Source organism: Cyanistes caeruleus, chromosome 27 (assembly GCF_971803275.1).
Source record: "Cyanistes caeruleus chromosome 27, bCyaCae1.hap1.1, whole genome shotgun sequence".
In the NCBI taxonomy this organism is placed as follows: Eukaryota; Metazoa; Chordata; class Aves; order Passeriformes; family Paridae; genus Cyanistes; species Cyanistes caeruleus.
Window position 1 is genome coordinate 5701841 of NC_141727.1, and position 19860 is coordinate 5721700.

General features: G+C 54.4%; 1 protein-coding gene across 1 annotated transcript; it reads right to left on the reverse strand.

The window, feature by feature from the left end:
- Nucleotides 1-437: 437 nt before the first annotated feature.
- Nucleotides 438-17946, reverse strand: ACE (angiotensin I converting enzyme). The gene is made up of 25 exons (XM_023942661.2): nt 17177-17946; nt 13669-13836; nt 12292-12379; nt 11912-12055; nt 11480-11671; nt 11238-11335; nt 10533-10705; nt 10023-10246; nt 8505-8649; nt 8107-8205; nt 7799-7921; nt 7129-7340; nt 6503-6639; nt 6058-6216; nt 5543-5630; nt 5197-5340; nt 4775-4966; nt 4332-4429; nt 3881-4053; nt 3208-3431; nt 2830-2974; nt 2528-2626; nt 2017-2139; nt 1326-1513; nt 438-1066 (listed from the first exon to the last, which is right to left on the reverse strand). Exons 1-25 carry the CDS (start codon nt 17384-17386, stop codon nt 879-881), a joined length of 3834 nt encoding a protein of 1277 aa, XP_023798429.1. The 5' UTR covers nt 17387-17946; the 3' UTR covers nt 438-878.
- Nucleotides 17947-19860: the final 1914 nt, after the last annotated feature.

A 19860-nucleotide genomic window follows, 5' to 3' on the forward strand; every position in this document is an offset into this window, starting at 1 on the left:
AGGAGGCGATCGCTGACCTTGGACCCCCGGCTCTTACGTAAATGTGTCATTGAGTGCTGGAGTCACAGCACTCGTGAGCTCCAACCTTGTCCCATCCTGGGCTTGGTGACCCCCCAGCCCTTTAAACAGTTCATGTCTGGACTTTGGGGATTCCTGGCCCTGATTCAGCCCCTCCCTTAGGCATGTGCTGCACTGAACCCACGAGCTGTCAGCTCTGATGGGAGCTGCAGTTCAGGGGAGGATGGAGATGCTGCAAAGGGATGTTGATCTTTCAGATGGGGAGGGCGGGAAGCTGGATGCTGCAGTTATGTTGCCCCAGAGCCAGGCTGTTCCCCAGGGATTTGTGTTTGCACTGGCTTGGGGTGGCAGCTCTCCTGCTTGAGAGCCTTATTCCACTGAGCCTCCAGCCCACGTGCAAGAAGAAGCTGAGCTGCTGCTCAAAGGATGACAAGACATAGGTTTATTTTTCATCCATGCAAGCAAACAGCTGGGCAGAAGGCAAACCAGGATGTGCTCCATCCCTCCCCAAACTGCCCTCTGTCACTCAAGTCTCCGTGGCTTTGCCCACAGATCAGAATTGGCTGGTGGGTGACCAGGCTGGACTAGCTCCAGCCCTGGGGACAGGGGCAGCTTCTGATGGCTCCGTGCCTGCCGGAGCCTGAACTTCTCTTTCCCCTGATTCAGACATTGACAAATAAATAGCTCTTCTCTGCTCTGGCTCTTGCATAGTGGAAAGGAATGTCTGACCTGATAGGAGAGAGGAATCCTGGGTTGTGGAAACTCATGGCTTCCTTGGCAAGTGTGCCCACGGCATGGCTGCCAGCTTGGCCAAGTGCCCATGCTTGCACCCTGTCTATGTTGCCCTGCTGGTGGCTGCCTTATTTCAGTTCCATTTCTGAGCTGGATTTGAAGGCCTTTCTCCTGGCTGAGAAGAACTTGACACCCAAGAAGATGGTGGTGATCAGGAAGATGAGTGCCAGGGCGAGCAGGACCCAGCCACCTGCTGTGGCTTGACTTTTGGTCAGGAACATTCCCAGGAAATCAGTTTTGCTGGAGTCATCTTGGGCTGGAAAGGAGAGAAGTAAGAGACGTGGTTGTTGCTGGGGGCTCTGGGCTGTGGTATATTGGGTCACCTTTGCTGGTCTCTTGGATGCCCTTTGGCCTGAGCTCCCTGAGGAATCAAGGAGAATCATCCAAAGACCTTGTGGTTTTTGTGATGGCCAAGGGGAACCAAGAGAGCTCCATTTCATTCTGACCCTAGTGAGGGCAGAGCCTTGGCGAATTGTGGACGTGCTGTGCTTTGTGCTTGGCTGAGCCCTGCATACCTGTGTAAGGAGTCCAGCTGTACTCGGGCCAGCCCAGGACCTCCCCGTTCTTCTCGTTCTCTTTCTCCAGCCACGTCATGAGTGGCTCGAAGTAGCTCATAAGGGCCTCTGCTGACATGTTGGGCTGCCCTGTGATGAGCTGCATGGCTTCGGGCCACGGCTTGCTGAAACCCAGCTTCAGGGCATCCCTGTGGCAGGAGAAATCAGCTCCAATGTATTCCCCATCACTCTCTTGGCTGCCAGCCCCTCCCTTTCCCTTGGGACTCTTAGTATCAGCATCCCTGGGTACAGTCTGACACCCCAGAACCACAAGGCTGCCATCCTGGAGCACAGGGAGGGATGGTTGTCTTGGAGGGAAGAGGGGTTTGCATGGATTAAAACCCTCCAGTGAATCCAGCCTGATGCAGAGCAGTCCCTGGGTGAAAGGGTTAATTTTGCAGGTGCTTTTCTCGAAGCAAGGGGGTTGCTTTCCCTAAGGAACTGGGGGCTGGGAGGAGGAGGAGGGAGTCTTCCCCCTGCCAGGGGCCTAGCTACCATCTAGTGGCTGCTTTTGCAATCACAGCGCCCAGCCCAAGGTGTCCCTGCCCCAGGTATGGGATGGGAGGGATGACCAGGGGCTGCATTGCCTCCTGTCATGTTGGGCTGGCTTTAAGGTATTTGGGGATTGGCTTCACCCTGCCCACACACCTACCCCAAGATCTTCCCAGCCTCCTGGGACTGGTAGATGTCACAGGTGTGCAGGGGACCCTTGTGCCCAGCTGCATCACAGAGTGCCTGGTGGAACTGGAACTGGATCACAAAGCTGACGAAGTACCTGGTAGAGAGGGATGAAGAGATGGGACTGGACCTTACTATGCCTATGCAAGAGAGGATGTGGCTCCTTTCATTCTCTGGTTGCACCCGTCCCAGTCTGGGGGAGCATCGCTGGCTACACCTGCTTCAGCTCAGTTCAACCTGCTGAAGCCATTTCTCCCACAATGATTATATGTTTCTTGGAGTGGATGAGCTCATCTTCCTTGGATAGGGAGAAATTCCCCTACATCCAGACTTCTCTGAAGCTCTGTCAGGGTCTCTGGAGCTGCCCAGCCCTCAAAGGATGGTACCACTAGCCATGGAAAAAGGTGTCATCACTGGCCTCTGACCTGGGGATCCTGCTTCTATGTCCAACTGGTGTCACTTGTGCCCCAGCCCTGCTGGCTCACCTAATGTAAGGGACGTTGGCAGGGATATGAAACTTTGCCCCAGGGTCAAAGTCATCTTCAGACCTCAGTGCTGGTGGGCACAAGCCCTGGTACTTCATCCTGGGTGAGAGAGGGAGAGTCAGGCCAGCTTGGGGAGGAGGAGGTGGGGTAGAGTGGGAAGGAACATAGTGGGGTGTGAGGACAGAGGGAAGGGTTGTGTATCTCATCATTCCATTGCAGACAACTGGACCACAAGGGGAAAACACCCAGCGGGATGATGGCCAAGGCCCTTGTCCCAGACAAGGGTCTGAATTCAATCCTACCTGAGGTTCCACCACTCCTTGTTGTACTCATTGTCCTTGATCCGCCCATCAAACACCTTCCACCGCCACTGGTCCATGAGGTACCCAAAGGGCAGGAAGGCGATTTTATCCAGGGCGATGCTCATCAGGTAGTTAATATCACTTTCTGCTCGGGGTGTGAAGATGTGAGCAGGACAGTGCTGTATCCACCTCTCCTCCCTCTGTGTGTCATTCTGCCCCAGAACTGTATATCCCCAGCAGGTCCTGTCCCCTCCATTCATGCAAAGCCACCATGTATAACCCTGAGCCCTTCAATGTTGTCCAGCCCCTCCTGACCATTTGCATTTCCAGCTGTTCCCATTAGCATCCCCACATTTGCTCTTTGTCCCTCCAGCTCACCTTCATTTTCCATGACTTGGTCCAGCAGATTGATGCTATGCAGGTGTTTGGGGGTGGAGACAGACAAGGCCATGACATCCCCAACAGCCTCATGGAAGCCAGGGTTGGCCCCATCACGGAAGGAGACAGGCTGGTCCTTGTACTGCAGGAAGTACTGCACGTGGCCCATCTCGTGATGAACTGTGATGAGGTCATCCATGTTCACCACGGTGCACTGCTTGATCCTGGACCAGGACACAAGGGTTGAGGGAGAAGGAAGGGCAGTGGTGGTGTGAAAACCTCCAGGAACCATCACATCCCCTTGACCTATTTTTCCTTTTTATGTGCCCCCTCCCCACATCTGATGCCAGGCCAGGCTGGCCCTACTCCGCTGGGTTGGTCTCTTCCTCCTCCTGCATCTCCTGCTGTCCATTCCCTGTTCATCAGTTTTTCCTTCCTCCAGGGCAGAGCAGAGCAGAGCAGAGCAGGGCAGGGCAGGCATGGGTTGCCCTCCATCCCCCATGAGGACTCCTGCCAGCATCTTGGGTACTAAGGGAAGTGCCATAGTTGGGGTGCCACAGCCACAGAGCAAGATACACTGTGGTGGCATCAGCCCACGTACCCTTATTCTACAAAGACACTTTCTGCCCCAGCACCACATCAGTGGTGTCCACCATCTGCTCCCCATGGGCACCTGAAATCCTTGCGATTGTAGAAATCCCAGGCCGAGGCATGACACACCACCTCCCGCCCATCTGATGGCTTCTCGATCATGGACTTGTCCCAGAACTCCTGTGGCATGGGGATGAGGCCCAGAGAGGTGAAGAAACGGTCTGACTCTTCAAACATTTTTTTTGGTGTCCAGCCCTGGGGAAAGAGCAGAGAGCTGGTGAGAGGCAGATGGGGTGCTGGGGGCTGTGGAATGATGGGAGGACAGGGGTAGCCTTGTTCTGGGCAGGGGGATCTCCTGGAGTCAGCTAGACCTGGATCCAGGTCTTGGCATATAAAGGTAGGGAGAATACAGATGAGGCATGGATTTTTTTTTTGCAATATTAGAGCATTTGGCTCTAACATGGGTGATGGCAAGAGCCAGCAGTTGCTGAGTCCCAAGGGGTTTCCCCAGAGCAGAATAGAAAAGCACTGACCTGTTTTTTCATGGCTGGGGTGGCATCCACCTTGGTGGCATCTGGGAAAGGTATCACCAGGTCGAAAATGTTGGACCATGACTGAGCCCACATGTTGCCTGGGAAGCACAGAAGGATGGCACATGTCAGGAGGGAGACAGGGAGAGGAGAGCAACCACTTACTCCCTCCTCCTGCACAGGTGGATCACCCTGCCTGGTCCCTGCCTTGCCTGGTCCTGCCATCTGCATAAAGGCAATGTTGGCAGGAGCCTGTCCACGCAAGAGAGGTCAAATCATGCTGAGCGTGCTGCCCTTCCCTGGGGCAGATTGGCCTCTACAGACCCATCCCAGGGGACCTTTTCCCATCATCCAGAGCTGAACAGAGACAAGTTTTAACTCTTGGTATGGCACAGAGACAACCACACCTGATGGGAGACACAGCTTAGCTCAGACAGAGCTCTTACCTAGCAGATGGGCAGGGATGGGACCCTTCAGGTTTATGTGCTCTGCACCATACTTTTTGTAGAGGGCTCGGCGTACATAAGCATGTAGGTTGAGGTACAGGGGCTGCAGCTGCAGATACAGCCTCTCCAGATCTTCCTCAAAGGTGGATGTCTCATACAGGGATCTCCAGTAGGCCCCGTTGTCTTTATAGCCTGTGGTAGGGCAAGAGCAGAAGTTGTCAGACATTGTCCTTCTTGGACAAAACTCTGTCTTGCTGTTCAGACACTCCAGGTCCCTCCATATCTGTGAGACAGTAGATCTCCTGGGAGTTAGTGAGACCTCCACACCCTTAGGATTTTGACCCCCACCTGTATGAAGAGCCCGATCCTCTGCTCACAGGGAGTTAGGGTCGTGGTGGGCTCAAGGGGAGCAGGGCACTGACCATTGAGCACGGCTGCCTTGTTGCTCAGTTCCACGTATCGCTTGTAGTTGTTCCTCATCTTCTTCCCAGAAGCATCCCGCCAGCCCTTCCAGGCAAAGAGGAGCTCATCATAGTCCCGAGAGGTGGCCATGATGTCTGTGAGGTCTAAGAGAGAGTAATGAAGCCACTGTGATGCTGTTGGATGGGCTGAACAGGCGCAATGGTTCTATACCCAATGTGTTGCTTGGGGACCATCACAGAGAAGCTGAAAGAACCTTTCATGGCCATTCTTCATGCCCCAATTAAAAAAAATCCCTTTCTTCTGGGCCAGTGCCAATGCCCTGTGGGACACCCTGCTAGATCTTACCAGGATCCAATGGGTGACAGGTTTTGTTCTCTCTGCAGACCTTGGCCACGCTGTATGTGGTCTCCATATCTGAGAGAAGGGTGTTATACTGCAAAGGAAATCAGAGTATATAAACTGGTTATCCTTGCTCCTGATATTGGAGGATGTCCCAGCCCATCGAGATTTTTGTGTGTTTTACTCTGGTCCCTTCCAAGATCACTCCAAGTGACACTTCCAAGTGTCACTCCCACAGAGGCAACATGGAGTCAATACTAGAGGGCCTGGGGCCAACAAGCATTGTGCCATTGTCACCCAAACATCCAGGCCCCTCTGCAGCCTGGGATAGGCAATGTTTGGGTGGGATACCCTGAAGACAAGGATTTTGGCTTTGTGTAGAATGTACCAAGCTATCACCTTTTTCAAGGCAGATGGTGGCTGCCCAGTGGCATTTCTTAAATTTTGAGAGAAACTTGTGTCTCTCACATAGAGTCATCACTCTCTCACACCCTCTCTTGCTCTGTCCCCTTGCCACTCACCTCCTTCAGCTCATTCTCAGGTAGGGCTGCCCTCTCAATGACACTCAGCTTCTTGAGGATGCGGGTGACACTTTGGTCCTGGAAATCTGAGGTGTCAAACTGCCTGGCCCTCATGCCGTACTCCAGGGTGTGCTTGGACATGGCCAAGTTCTTCTCCAGCTACAATGAGAGAAGAGGAATTACTTCAGGGAGAAGACACAGGCCACCACTAGAAATACCATCTGGCATCCCAGGACTGACACCTTCCCAATAGCTGCCTTTGTGGGTACCTCATTGGATGATGAGGGTTTTCAAGGAAAACACACCTCCTGGGTGAGAATGTTATCCCTCTATGAGGGGCAGAGGCTGCCCTGGTTTTCAGGGCTTCTGTGAAATGTGCTCTGGGTACCAGCTGCCTTCTCTGGCTGTTGGCTCTCCCAGCACAGCCCCAGGGTCATTCCCATACCATGATCTCCTTGTTGTGGTCGGTGATGTTGGTGTTGTAGGCCCAGGATGCCTCGGTGTAGGCATTCCACACTTCCTCAGCTGTGGTGTTGTACTCAGACAAGAACTCTTTAGCTTGTGCCTCATCTGCTATTTTGTCTAGAGGAGGAAATAAGTGGGGGAAGAGACGAGAAAGGTCAGGAGAGTTGCAAGAGCACTATCCCATGGAGAAGCCATAGTTAAGCTCTTCCCAGAATTGCAGGTCCATTGAAGGATGCCACAGCTTGGGAGCAGGCTGAGCTAAGAAATTAGGGAAGAGGTGCCCTGCTGGGGTGTCCCTTCGGACAGAGGAAGGGACAACAGGACAAGTTGCATGCACTAGACTCTCCCACGTGAGCACAAAGGACACAGCTGAGAAGAGAAACTCTTCACACCATGACTGATGACATCATTACACAGCTTCAGACAATGGCACCTGCCTCCTGGGACGCAACACCCTGTGGAATTTCACTGGAGCTGGCTATTTCTCTTTCCTGGTATGGGGACCACCCCACCCACCCCATACACAGCCTGCCTGTGGATTAATGATGTCCCTTGGGGGACCTCTTCCTGTCCCTCCCCGGACCCGGGATGGAGCTGCAGCCTTACCAATGCCTTCAGGGTAGCCTTCAGGGACAGGGGGACGCCAGTCAAACTCAGGCCAGCCCAGGACCTCGTTGGTCTTGTTGTTCTGCTCCTGAAGCCATTTGGTGACAGGGCTGAAATACTCCAGAAGGGGAGCAGCGTCCATCTGACCCATGCCAGTGAGATTCAAGAGGATATCCTGCCATGACTTCGAGGACCCAGCTTTCAACACTTCCCTGTGGAGGAGCAGAAGAGTCAGCATGAAGCCCGGGAATGGATGGGAGTGAAGCAATGATAGTATCTCAGCTTCTTAAGGGTTGAAGATGCTGTTCCTGAGTGGGACATGAACCTGGGAACTGCCTTGGAAGCCACTGCCTGTCCTGCATGTGGGAACTGAGAATTCCCTGTCACACATTCATGCATTTAACACCCAATCAACAGGAGTCAGCTGTGCTTTAGTGACCTCTTGTCTGGGTGGGAGCTCATGATTGGGACAATAGCAATACTCTGGTGAGGACCACTCACCCCACCCCAGTGCTTCCCTGTAGTCCTTCCTCCCTTCCTCCCTTCCTGCCTTCCTTCCTGCCTTTTTCTCCAGTTCACTTTTCCTTTTTTCTTTCCTTCCTTTGCACACCATCGGCTTCCATGCACTCATCTACCCATGATGATTTTCCTCACCCTCCTCCGTCCCCACCTGAGTTTGGCTCCAGCCTCTTTGGACCTGTAGATGTCACAGGTGTGCAAGGAACCGTTGTGGTTGGCTGCCTTGCACAGTGCCTTGTGAAACTGGAACTGGAGGATGAAGCTCACAAAGTACCTGCCAAGGAAGCCCATGAAGGTTAGAACTGGGGACAACGGGAAGCAGACAAGCCAAGAGCTCAACCTCACCATTTGTGGTCCCCAGTGTTGGGAGATCTCTATGTCTATGAGTCCCTGCCCACAGAGGTGATCCCCCACCCACTGCACCCCAAACCTTGGCCCCCTTGCCAACATTTCCTCTACCTGATGTAAGGAGTGTTCCCCGGGATGTGGTACTTTGCTCCAGGGTCAAAGTTGCTTTCATTCCTTGGAACTGGAGCACAGATACCCTGGTATTTGGTTCTGTGGACAGCAGAGAACAACAGCCTGAGCATAGGAATAATAAGGGATCAGAAGAATCTAGTCAAAGAATGGGAAGGCTTGGCACAGTGCTGAAGAAATACACACAATTAGAGCATGATGCCATATATATCCATCCATCCATCCATCCTATTCTACACACCCACCCATCTATCCATTGTTCTTGCAACCATCTCTGTGACTACTTTTACAGTTTTTCTTTCCTTTCTGCTTTCTTGCCTCCCTTCTTTGCACATCCCCAGCTTCCACACCCCCACACACCTTTGGTGACTGTTCCCTACCTCAGATACCACCAGTCATAGTTGTAACGGCTTGGCGGCGTGTGGCCACTGAACACATTCCAGCGCCACTGGTCGATGAGGTAGCCAAAGGGCAGGAAGGCAATCTTCTCCAGGGCCATCTTCAGCAGGTAGTTGATATTGCTCTCTGCATGAAACAGAGCCTGAACCAGGCTGGAAAGGAGTCTGCATAGACAGCACTACAGGCACCGGAATTTTAGTGGGCAAGAAGGTGGACAGATCCGGATGAGAAATGGGGACAGCATTTCAACATGCAACCTTGCTTCTAGAGAAGGCTGTGTAGGACACAGGAGGTTTCTGTAGATACAGTTACTACCTGGGGCAACATGTGCCTGTTACTGAGTGGGGACAGTGATAGTGACAAGTGTGGTGTCCCCTTACCCTTAGCCCAGCTCTCAAAGTTAAAAGGTCTCTGGTGAGTGCAATTCTTCACACTTCCAACCTGGGTCCTCAAGGTGAGGGGGTTTGGGGGAGTTTAGTCTGCAGTCACACCATTGCAAAGGCTCTGATGGTTTAGACTCAGAACCAGAGTAAACTCTAGGACAGTCACCACCGCATCATGAGTAGCAAAGGGGATGGTGACATATGCTTTTTCCCTCAAGGAAGTTTGGGGAAGGAAGTTTGGAGAAAGACCTGCTGGAGATGCAGCTGAAGCTGTGGGGTCAGAGAGTAGTTGGCAGCACTGCCCTGATGGGCTATTGGCTGCCATCACTATGATGGCCTGGCTGCCAAGGGCTGGCAAGTCAGGTAGCAATGGCTTGAGGCAGAGACCATCTGCTTCATTGTATTTATGCAGCACTGGCCCAATGCTCTTGGCTGTTGTGATGTCTTTCTTGTCATAAAACTTATTTAATGACACAGCAGGAGGATCCCAAGACTGTCCCTCCTCCTCCAAGCAGCCGCCTGGGGCAGGTCTGGGAGTGCTCAATTTCCTTTGCTACCATCTGCTTTGATGTGTTGGCTGAGGGATGTCAGGTGGGAGGATGAGGCTCTTGACAAGCTGGGCAGTGCCTACAGCGACAAGTCCTGCCCTGTTGTACCAGCCGGACATGTCACCCACTAACAACCCTCATGACTGTGCATGGAAGTGCTTGGTGCCACCTCCACAGAGCCACACCAGGAGCTGCAGTGGTGGATGCTTCTTGGAGAGGGAGGGAGGAGTGCTGTAAAGGTCAAATCCAATGAAGCACAAAAATGTTGTTTTCCAGTTTGGGCTCTGTTGGTGAAGGGAAAGAGACAGACAAGCTCTAGAGGACATCCCTCCTGCCTCAGGAGTGAAGAGACTAGAGCCAAGAAGGGCTCTACATGGACCCACGGAAACAAGAAAGGGTTGTGCATAGACCCATGGAGACTAAAAGTCCTACCTGAACCATGGAGATGAGAAGGGATTGTGGCAGCTCTGGGCTGTATTGCCAGACTGCAACCCACCCTGGCATGTCTCAAACCCTGCCCAGTGCCACAGGCAGTGTCAGTGCCCTCCAGGTCACCCAGCTGTCATACCTTCATCCTCAGCAGCACTGCTGAGGAGGCCAATTTTCTTGAGGTGGCTGGGAGTGGAGACAGAGAGGGACAGGACATCGCCGATGGCCTCATGGAAGCCAGGATTGGCCCCACTGCGGAAGGACACGGGCTGGTCCTTGTATTGCAGGTAGTACTGGATGTGGCCCATCTCATGGTGCACTGTGAACAGCTGCTCCATGGTCACTGACGTGCATTGCTTGATCCTGCCGTGTGAAAACAGCATTGCCTGAGCCGAGTGAGGGACCCTGGCTGCCTGTACACTCCCTTGACAGGAAGGACTCCCCACAGTCCCAGAGAGGTTGACAACACCCCACAGGGTAAGGGAAAGTGGAGGGGAAGACAGGGTAGCATTGCCAGTCCAGATCTCACCTCAGAAAGCACCATATTGGGCTGCATGGCCAGGCTAGGGGTATCCAAAAGGGTGATCCTCAAGGGGGATAGGGGAGGGTCTCGCCCTGTAGCCCTGAGTCCTTGCATGTCCCCACAGACCTGAAGTCCTTGCGGTTGTAGAAGTCCCAGGCTGAGGCATGACACACCACCTCCCGCCCATCTGTCGGCTTTTCCAGCATGGACTTCTTCCAGAATTCAGTGGGCATCTCCAGAAGCCCCAGGGAGGTGAAGAACTCCTCTGAGACTCGGAACATGTGGGTGGCATTCCAACCCTGGTGGGCAGCAGGCAGTGGGTTATGGCTGAGGAAGGGGCTGCCTGTGCCCTGGGCATTGCCTCCAATGGTCCCCCAGCACTGTGGGAAGGAGGCGAGTTGCTCCCAGGGACTGACGTCCTGCCCCTCTCTCTGTGATGGGGAGGCCCAGCCACAGAACTGGTGTGAACATCCTTAAAAAGTACCAAGCAGTGGTGCTGGAGCTCAGCAAGGGCAGCAGGGAGCAGGACTGATACCCAAGACGTGCTTGGAGCTGTGTGATGGTGTGAATGCAGCAACGCGGCCCCCAGCCTGGGGACTGGCAGCAGTCCCAGTGCACTGCCTGCTTTTGTCCACCTGCTGCCTCTTTGGTCATTGCCAGAGATGGAGTAAGATAACTTCTTTGTCCCTTCCCCTCCCAAACTTGGGTTTTCTGCTGTCCCCTGTACAAGTATGAGAAATTACTCCCATGAGGTCAATGTCATGGGCCAGCCTTGGCAATACCCTCTGCTTTTTCTCCCTGGTCCCCTCAATGAGTCCCTCAGCCCATCACCTGCTGCACCATGCTGCTCGTGACATCAAGGTTAGGCTTCTCAGGGTAGGGGATCATCAGGTCATAGATGTTGTTCCACTGCTGAGCCCACATATTCCCTGAGAAGAGAAAATAGCTAGAGTAGAGCTGGTGGCAGGTCAGAAGAGAAACACAGAGATTTCTGGGACCTCTCTGGCCTTGTGTGTGCCCCTCTGACACCACCAGCACCCCTGGGCACAGGCTGGGGGAGTCTCATCTCTTACCCAGGAGGTGAGCAGGGATGGGACCCTTCAGGTTGATGTATTTGGGCCCATAGTGATCATACAGCTTCCTCCGGACAAAGGCATGCAGGTTGAGGTAGAGTGGCTCCAGCTGGGTGTAGATGCGCTCCAGATCCTTCTCAAAAGAGTCTGAGTCATACCAGGAGCGCCAGTAGCTGCCTGTGTCATTGAATCCTACCAGGGACACAGGGAAGACGTCTGTCTCCAGACCCCGATGGCTGCCCCCACTACCCATCCCCAAAAGGTGGGAGCAGGGATTGACAGCAGGACTTTTCCCCCTTCCCCAGAGTGCTGGTACTTGGGAAATAGAAGTTGGATGCCTGGCTGCATGTGGGGTGGGGAGAGCAGTAGGGCATCCCAGTGTCCCAGTCCCGATTTCCACCCCAGTTCCCTGGGGATCTGCACGATTTGTACCATCCATCTTATAGGCGTCATTGCTCAGCTTCACGAACTCCTCATACTTGGGGCGCAGCGGGTTCCCCGCAGCGTTGTGCCACCCCTCCCAGGCGTACAGCAGCTTCTTGTAGCTGCGAGAGGTGGCCATGACGTCCGAGAGGTCTGGGACAAAGGGGACAGGTAGAACATAAGAAAGCAGCAGGGGAGGGAGGCATATGCCACAGCTCTGCTGAGGTGCCACCACCACCACACCAGACCCAAGTGCCCATCCTCACACTGGGACAATCCTGATTAGTAAGAGTAGCATATGCCAGCCCCAACCCACTAAGGATGTGGGGACAAAGTCATGGTTATGGGATGCTCAGCAGCTGGCAGGATCAAGGGGACAGGGACCATACCTGGCTCCAGATCCCAGCAGGTGCCATTGGGCAGGCACACCTTGGCCGTGGAGTAGATTTTGTCCATGTCACTCAGGATGGTGTTATACTGTAGGAAAGGAAAGGATGTTGAGGCTGCAAGGGGACAGGAACAGCCCTTCACAAAGGATCTACAGGCTTCCCAGCTCTGGAGTGTGTGTGTCCAGATGGATGTGGGGAAAGATTTGTGTGTTTATACAGCACAGTTTTGGTGAGACAAGTGTGTTGTCACTCAGGGTTTTGGCATGGTGGGAGCAGGGAGGCTCTTTGGGGCAGACTATCCTTGCACAGCCAGGCTTCAGAGAGGGGCTGTTTATAAAGCTGTTTGTCAGTGGGGCTGCAGCACAGGCTGTTTATCTAAATGGCTTAAAAAAATAGGAAGAAAAGCAGGAGGATGAGGGGGATTTATTTCTGTGAACTTCAACAACAGCAAACAATAGCAACAGGAGGTTTCCTGGAACATGCCTGGGAAGCCCATTCCCAGGGAAGGAAATTCCTCTGCTCCGTCCCTTTCTCCACTCCCATTCCTCTGCTCCAGCTGTGCAGAGGGGATGGAGATGGGGACAATGGTGGCTGTGGGATAGAGCTGCCCAGGGATGGGCGAGACATGAGTGATGTGCAGGGAGGAGACATGATGTTGTCTGTTATTTGGGAGAAGGCAGGGATGGGTTTCCTGGAAGGAACCGGGGCCGACAGTTCTCCGGAAGGGATTGCATCACTAGACTTTGCCAGGGTTTTGCTGAGAATGGCTGTCAGGGAGCTGTGGCTCAGGATGGAAGTGCCTGTCCCTGTGCTCATGTAGAGCAGAGTGGCTGCCAGCCTCAGCCTGGGCAATATTTTCATGCATGGAAATCAAAATTCAGGTAAACTGCCTTAAAAGCTCAAGAGCATGATGGGGAAGGCTCAGGATGTCCTGATGTCCCTAGTATAGAACTGTGTCACCAAGGCACAGCATTCCTTGTCTGACGGGGGGACCCAGGAGCCAGGCAGCTGCATCAGCCCTTCTTTTCAGGGGGCTGCATACCTGATGAGCCCAGAGGGGTTGAGACAGCTGGCTCCAGCCATGGGCACAGCCTGGCTGGTCTCCAGGTGATGCCCAAGACTGCTCTGTGTAAGCAGGAAATCTCCAGTTCCTACGGGGATAGCTCCAAGATACGGTTAGGGCTGGCTAATAGGGCCAGAAGGCACCCCACATCCCCTGAAGAGAGCACCCCATCTTCTCTATTATTGTGTAGAGGCCTGTGACACCCTCCAAAATGCAACAGGTCAGCAGCAGAGTCTGGATGCTTGCAAAAAATCCCTCTAAGGCATTTCACAGCGCCCCAGACATACTCAGGGCTTTGCCATCACCTTGCCTACCTGCTCTCTCATCTCCAGGGGCAGGTTGGAGGGTCCCAAGGTCTGGATGGATCCAATGATTTTCCTCAGCTGGGGGTCACTGAAGTTATTCCACTTGTCACCATAGAGTTCCTTGGCTTTCTTCCCCCATAACTCTGTGAAGTTCTGCTCCTCCAGTGATGCCTTGACCTGCATGGTGAGAGGGGACATGGGGGCTCAGGACCAGCCCTCGGACATGCCACCACCCAGGCAATGGTTTGGGGGCCAGAGGCAAAATCATGAGGGCTTGTGGGAGTCAGAGGTGACAGGACATGGGGTGACAGGCAGGGCTGTCCCCAGTCCATGGCACCCATGGATAGAAACAGCAGCTTCCATCTGGCACAGCAGTGTCTGCAGCCCCTGCTCACCTGTGGAGCTCCTGACGAGCACCCACGAGGATGTTCTGTGAGGGTGTCCTGGAGGGAGCTCCAGGGTCTCATATGGGATGGGAATGCTGGGATTGGGTGTCCAGGCCATGTGGTCAGGGTGTCTGGGTGCTCCTAGGTTGACTTTGACATCTGCTGGTCCATAGTTTTGGAAGGAGCTCTGAGATCTGGCTTAATTTTATTTCTATTCCTGCTGCTTCTCACTTTCACAGAAGCTCAAGAGATAACTATAGAAGTGCCACATTCACCTTTCTCCTTCCTGTATGTCCTGTAAGTGTGTCTGTACACTTCTGTTTCTATGTTTCTCAATCAGCTACCTGCACCCTGTGACCTGAAAATGACACATCTGGGGTTCACCCATTTGCTCTGAGTCCCCAGTTTGGGGTGTCTCACTGCCACCCAACTCCAGCCAGCCTGTCTCCCTTCCTGGGGCCATGGGCTGGCAGTAAGCTGCTGGCACTATGGGGTGTTATTTAGGCAGCTGCAGCTATGGCTGCGGTTTTGGAACGGGGTGCATTGCAGGTGGTTGTATCCCAGCCTGATACAGTGTCAGCTGTATTTTTGGGAAGCTCTGATCTTTTAAGAGTGTCCTGGCCCAGTACAGGTGGAGTGAGATGGTGCAGAGTGCCTGGTGAGTGTCCATGTGCCATCCTGGTGTGATTTATGGAGCTCATTATCTGTGACTTGTGGCATTTTTAGCCTGGCTCCAACACGCCTGGTTTGTTTTATTTTAATCTTCACATTCCCTCAGCAGGCAGCAGGGAAGGAAGGGAGTTGCGGTGTGGCAGAGTTGGAGGCTGCCCAGGGCAGATACCCATGCAGCTGTGGGACACGGGGGTGGGAATGACATAAGTGCCAGGTGCCCCTGGCTACCCAGCACTGCTCCCACCGCCTCCCCTGGACATCCCAGTGCCCACAGCATCACTGGTATCATCTGGCCCCAGTCCCTCAGCATGCCAGGACATGCCAGCCCCACAGACACCCTGCTCTTGCATCACCCCTCTAAACAGGAGATGCCTTTACCCCTTCCCAGACCCCATGCAGAGCTGGAGGAAGCAGAGTTCAGCTGTGTTTTGTCTTCTCCTTGAACAGGCGTCTGTGCTTAGTCAGGCAAATTGTACCCTAAACTCTCCTGACAGCTCCAGTGGAGTGAGTTGAGGCCAGTGGTGCTGCCTGAGACCCCCTTGCCATGGCCATGCCCACCAGTCCTGGCCCTTCCCCCCCACGCCTGGGATCTCTCTCTGGAGGGGATGCCCCTGCAGGGGGCTCAGATGCCCCTTGACACCCACAGCCTCAAAGACTCCCTACCAAAACCTCCACCCCGTCCCTCCCTGCTTGTGGGTGCACAGTGAAGACTCAGGATGCAGCTCAGGACACGGGGACTGTCTTGGCCCAGGCATCTGCAGTAGTTCTGCACCCAAACATGAGCAGTCCCCAAGCCCCACTGCCAGCCTCTTGCCCAGAATCCCAGCTTGTGAAAGATGGTACATCTGTCTGTCTGTCCAGCATCCCTCTGTACATCCCTGCCCCTGCCTTTGACTTCCTATCTTCATTTCCCTTTGTCCCAGGGTTCCCTTTTGTCCCAAGCCCCAGAGCTGCCCATGCACTGGTGGCCTGACTCAGCCCCTCTTGTGTTACGGATGCATAGGGTTCACCTGGCCCAGTGCTCTCCCAGATTCCCCAAATGCAGCCTTTTGGGTCCTGCTGTTAGTTGTTATTCCTTTAGCAGTCAGTGACTCCCCATCCCACCACACCTCCCTGCTGCCCCATCATAGACTGAGCTCAGGGGTTCAGGTCCCCTCCTCTACCTGTTCTGGCTTAGGAGCTTTGACATTGCAGGGAGCTCCTGGACATGATCTTCATACATTTAATAGCACATCAAAGAGGGGAAAGCTGGTCTGGAAATGCCTTTTGAGAAAAGTCCATGCAAGGTGCTCTCCTGGCCCTAATTTTGGACTCAGTATAGCTAGGATGTTCCTGCTCTGCCCCAGGGTCTCCAGCCCCTCCATATCTGCAGCTGGAGCTGGGTGCCTGCCCAGACACCACATCAGCTCGACAAAAAGGGCTGGAGGGGCACCTAGGCCCTCTTCAGTGTCCTGCCAAATTGGCAGTGGCCGGACCTGGCAGTGATCTTTCCCCTGTGCAGGAAGATGCATTTCCTTCCTGCACAGGGCACACTGTGCTCCCATCCCGGCGGGATCTGTAGGGTTCAGGGCAACGTGTGGCAACTCCTGTGCGATTCTGGGATCGCCGAACACACCACGGTCACGTAGGGGCTGCACTGCCCTTGTGCACCCTCAGCCATCTGACTGGCAGATGTACCCCACGCTGCGTGCAGCGACTTGTCCGTGACACCACGCTGGGGCCACCGGCAGCTCCTCGAGCACTGCTGGGGCCAGGGAACCACCGCAGCCTGCCCAGGCACTGCCATCCCCTGGCCTAGGCTGGGCTGCAGCTCACCCGACCGAAAGCAGACCCGGAGTTGCTCCAGCTCCCTGCTCCACTAAATACAACCCGGACACTAGCAAACCCCTGGGAAGACACAAACGTGCCTGTGCGATGTCTGCCAGGTATGCGTGTACCTGGGCTGATGTCTATTCCCTATAGCCTGGGCTGCTTTCCCACCACTGACCCAGTCCCTGTGGGCTGAGGACACGGGGACAAGAGGTGGCAGCCTCAGTCCTAATGCCACCCAGCTGCTTGTGCACTTTGGGCTCCTGGTGTCTGCCCCGAACTAAAACCCTCAGCACTGGGATGTGGTGACACCAGGCAGGGACGGGGACAATTGACACCTGGCCCAGTTCTGCAAAGGGGGCAAGTGGAAGGTGGTGGGAGGAGGGAATCACCCCTAAAAATAACCTTGACTCTGCTCTGGGACTAGAGCTGTCATTCTTGGGCAGAGTCTCCCTGAAAACCAATTTGGGGCAAAACCCTGCGGCTCCTGGACTACAAGTCCCAGCCCTGGTTTGCCACTCCGAGATGCTGAGACAGGAGCACGCAGGGAGAAAGGGAACCACACCAAGTGTCTCCACCGTGACCCAGCCCCCCAGTCCCCACTGCTGGGGACGCCCCCGTGGTGGCATCGCCCCTGTCCCGCCACCCACCTGCAGAGCAGCATTTTCCGCCGTCAGGTTGGTGGTGTAATTCCAGCTGGCCGAGACGCTCTCGAAGAGGACGAGCTCGGCCGTGCTGTTGTAGTCTCTGGCGAAGCGGGTGGCCCCTTCCTCGGTGGGCTCATGCTGGGGGGGCTCGAGGCCGGGCTGAAGGGCACCTGCCAGGCTCAGCCCGAGCAGCAGCCCCAGCGCCGCGGGCATCGCGGCGGGAGCGCTGCACGGAGGGGGCCCCGCTCGGTGCCTTCCGAGACAGCTTTGCCTCCGCTGCCGGCTGCTTATAAGCCAGCAGCTTTCGCGCAAACCCTGCCCACCGAGCCTGCCTTCCCTCGCAGATAAGACCGGAGTATTCAGTTCTCCCTTCGGCGGCTCCAAGGTTTGCGGGAAGGAGCGGGGAGCGAGCGCTGCCTTGGTGTGCGAAGTCCTTTTGGTTCCTGGCACTGCCGGGAGGGAAAGGGAAGGGGCTGACACAGGAGGGAGGGAAGGAGATAGAGGAGAATCCAGGGAAAGGCAGAAAAAAGAGAAGGCTAGGGTGGATGGGGTGGGCGATGTGCAGCTCCATTCCTGCAGGGTTCCAGACCCCTCCCGACTTGGCGCAGGTGCCTCCAGCTCAGCTGGTCCTTAGCAGACATCTCCAGCGTGCTGCCCCTCGGCAACACCCCGGCCACCTGCGGTGGGCCACGAGGGCAAGCACAGCAGGGAAACTGCTCCTGTGGGACACGGCCAAGGTCTGTCTCACTCTGCTTCCTGCCAAAGTGACCCCCTTCCCGGCATAACCTCATTTTTCAAGAAAACACAGTATTTCTCCTGGCTGTGAAGGAAATAACATCACATTAAACCAAATGTTTTGGACTTGGAGGAATTAGGCTGATGACAAATGAGTAACAAAAAGTTCCTTCAAAATGAAAACCAGACCCATGTTGGTGGGCTTGATAATTCCTTTGTTTTGTTTTGTTTTCTGTTTAATCAACTAAATCCCTTTTCCCCAGGGGCTGGCCTCAGCCCTGGGAATGGTGCCTGGGCTGAACTTAGGCCCTGGGCTGACTGACCTCATTACTCCTTGTTGGAGCAACCACCCCATAGGCACACAGTGAACACGTGCCAAGAAAGAGCTTTTTTGGGGGGTGGGAGAGAGGGAAATCCTCTGGACAACATCATGGCCACTTGGAGTGAGTCAATGGGGTGACTCTATAAGGACAGCGTGGCCACTCAAAAAGGGACAAGTTCTCCTGTCAGCACTGGGGACCCTATGGGGTTTGCACAGCCATTTCCAAAAAAAAAAGAATTGACTTAGAAGACTGCAATCCTCTGATGTCTATTAAACCTCACTCCAAAAATCCCAACTTCACACCCTGTTCTAGCACCCTCCACCTGCATAGGCTGATGTGAGCACATGAAAACCCTTCATCCCCCCGACCCCAAACCCATGGGGGAGTCCCCATGGGGGTAGTGCAACAGCACCACTGAGCCTGGACATCATAGAGCTGGAGGCAAAGTCAGCATCTGCCTTCAGCCCCCCTTGCTGACCCCTTTCCCTAGCCACAGTTCTCTGAAAAGTCCAGTTTACTGGGAACTTGGAAAAAAAATGGTTGGTTTGGGTCCAGTTTGGCTGGAGACCAAGCGCCAGTGAATGGAGATTTCCTGCCCCCCTCCAGTCTCCGTTCCCAGCTGCGCCAGGGAGGGGTTTTCCCAGCTCCAGGTCATGGTGCAGCCTCTGGCACCAGTGGGAGTTTCAGGAGAGCAGTGAGGCTAAAACAGTCTGTGCAATTTCTGGTATACAGAAATCCCAGCATATGAGGCCATTAATAATAATGATGATGATAATAATAATAATAATAATAATAATAATAATAATAATATTGCCTTTTCCAAGGCTGATGTGCCCAATGGATGATCCTGCAGGACAAGGGTAGCGCTCCATCCTTTAACACAAGAGCATCTGCTGAGGTTGGTGCAAGAGGGGCTGCTGCTGCTACTGCTGGACTTTGTGCAGGAAAAGAAGTTCCTCTCGAAGGCTGCATCTCCAAAGATGCCCATGGCTCTGTCACCCTATCCTACAAAACTCCAGCTGCATCAGGCAGAAAAATATCCCACATGAAGGAGAGCACTGGCAGGTTATGTGGCTGTTGGGCCAGGAAGGCAGGTGAGATGTTTGCAAGCTGTCAGATGTTTGTTGCTACTTTTGTGCCGCCCCAAATCCATGCCATGCTCCAGCACCCACCAAGGATGGGTTCAGGGTCACCTGTGGGCATCCTGTGGAGCAGCAGGACCAGTCCCTACTCTCCTTGCCCCTCTCAGGGGTGCTGCGGTGGGTGATGGACATCCATCTGCTTCCAGCCTGCAGGCTACCCGGCACTGCCAGCACCACAGACCAGAGGGGCAGGAGAAACTGAAGAATGTGAAAAATGCGTTGCCACGGAGACGGATGCGGAATTGCTCACAGGGGATGTGGGCTGGGGGACGCTGGGTGAGACGTGATGTGCCCGGCAGCTGCCCTGGGCCAGAGGATGCTTCCCATCGGTTTGCATTGCCATCACCACTCCGTGGAGACTTTGTCCTCCCCCTCCCTGGGGCACGTGGGAGTGGACACGTGTGCAATGGCCAGGCTGTCACCACAGTGCATCATCGGTGGTGACCCCGAGCTGGGGCCTCACACGTGAAGGAGCACGGCTTGTTCT

Bases quoted from the DNA above. Each gene is read 5' to 3' on its own strand.
- ACE (XM_023942661.2), bottom strand. From the start codon at position 17,386: ATGCCCGCGGCGCTGGGGCTGCTGCTCGGGCTGAGCCTGGCAGGTGCC. The intron at 10,247-10,532 runs GTCTGTGGGGAC...TTCACACGGCAG, and splicing joins TACAACCGCAAGGACTTCAG to GATCAAGCAATGCACGTCAG. The intron at 7,922-8,106 runs GTAGAGGAAATG...CTTCCTTGGCAG, and splicing joins GGGAACACTCCTTACATCAG to GTACTTTGTGAGCTTCATCC.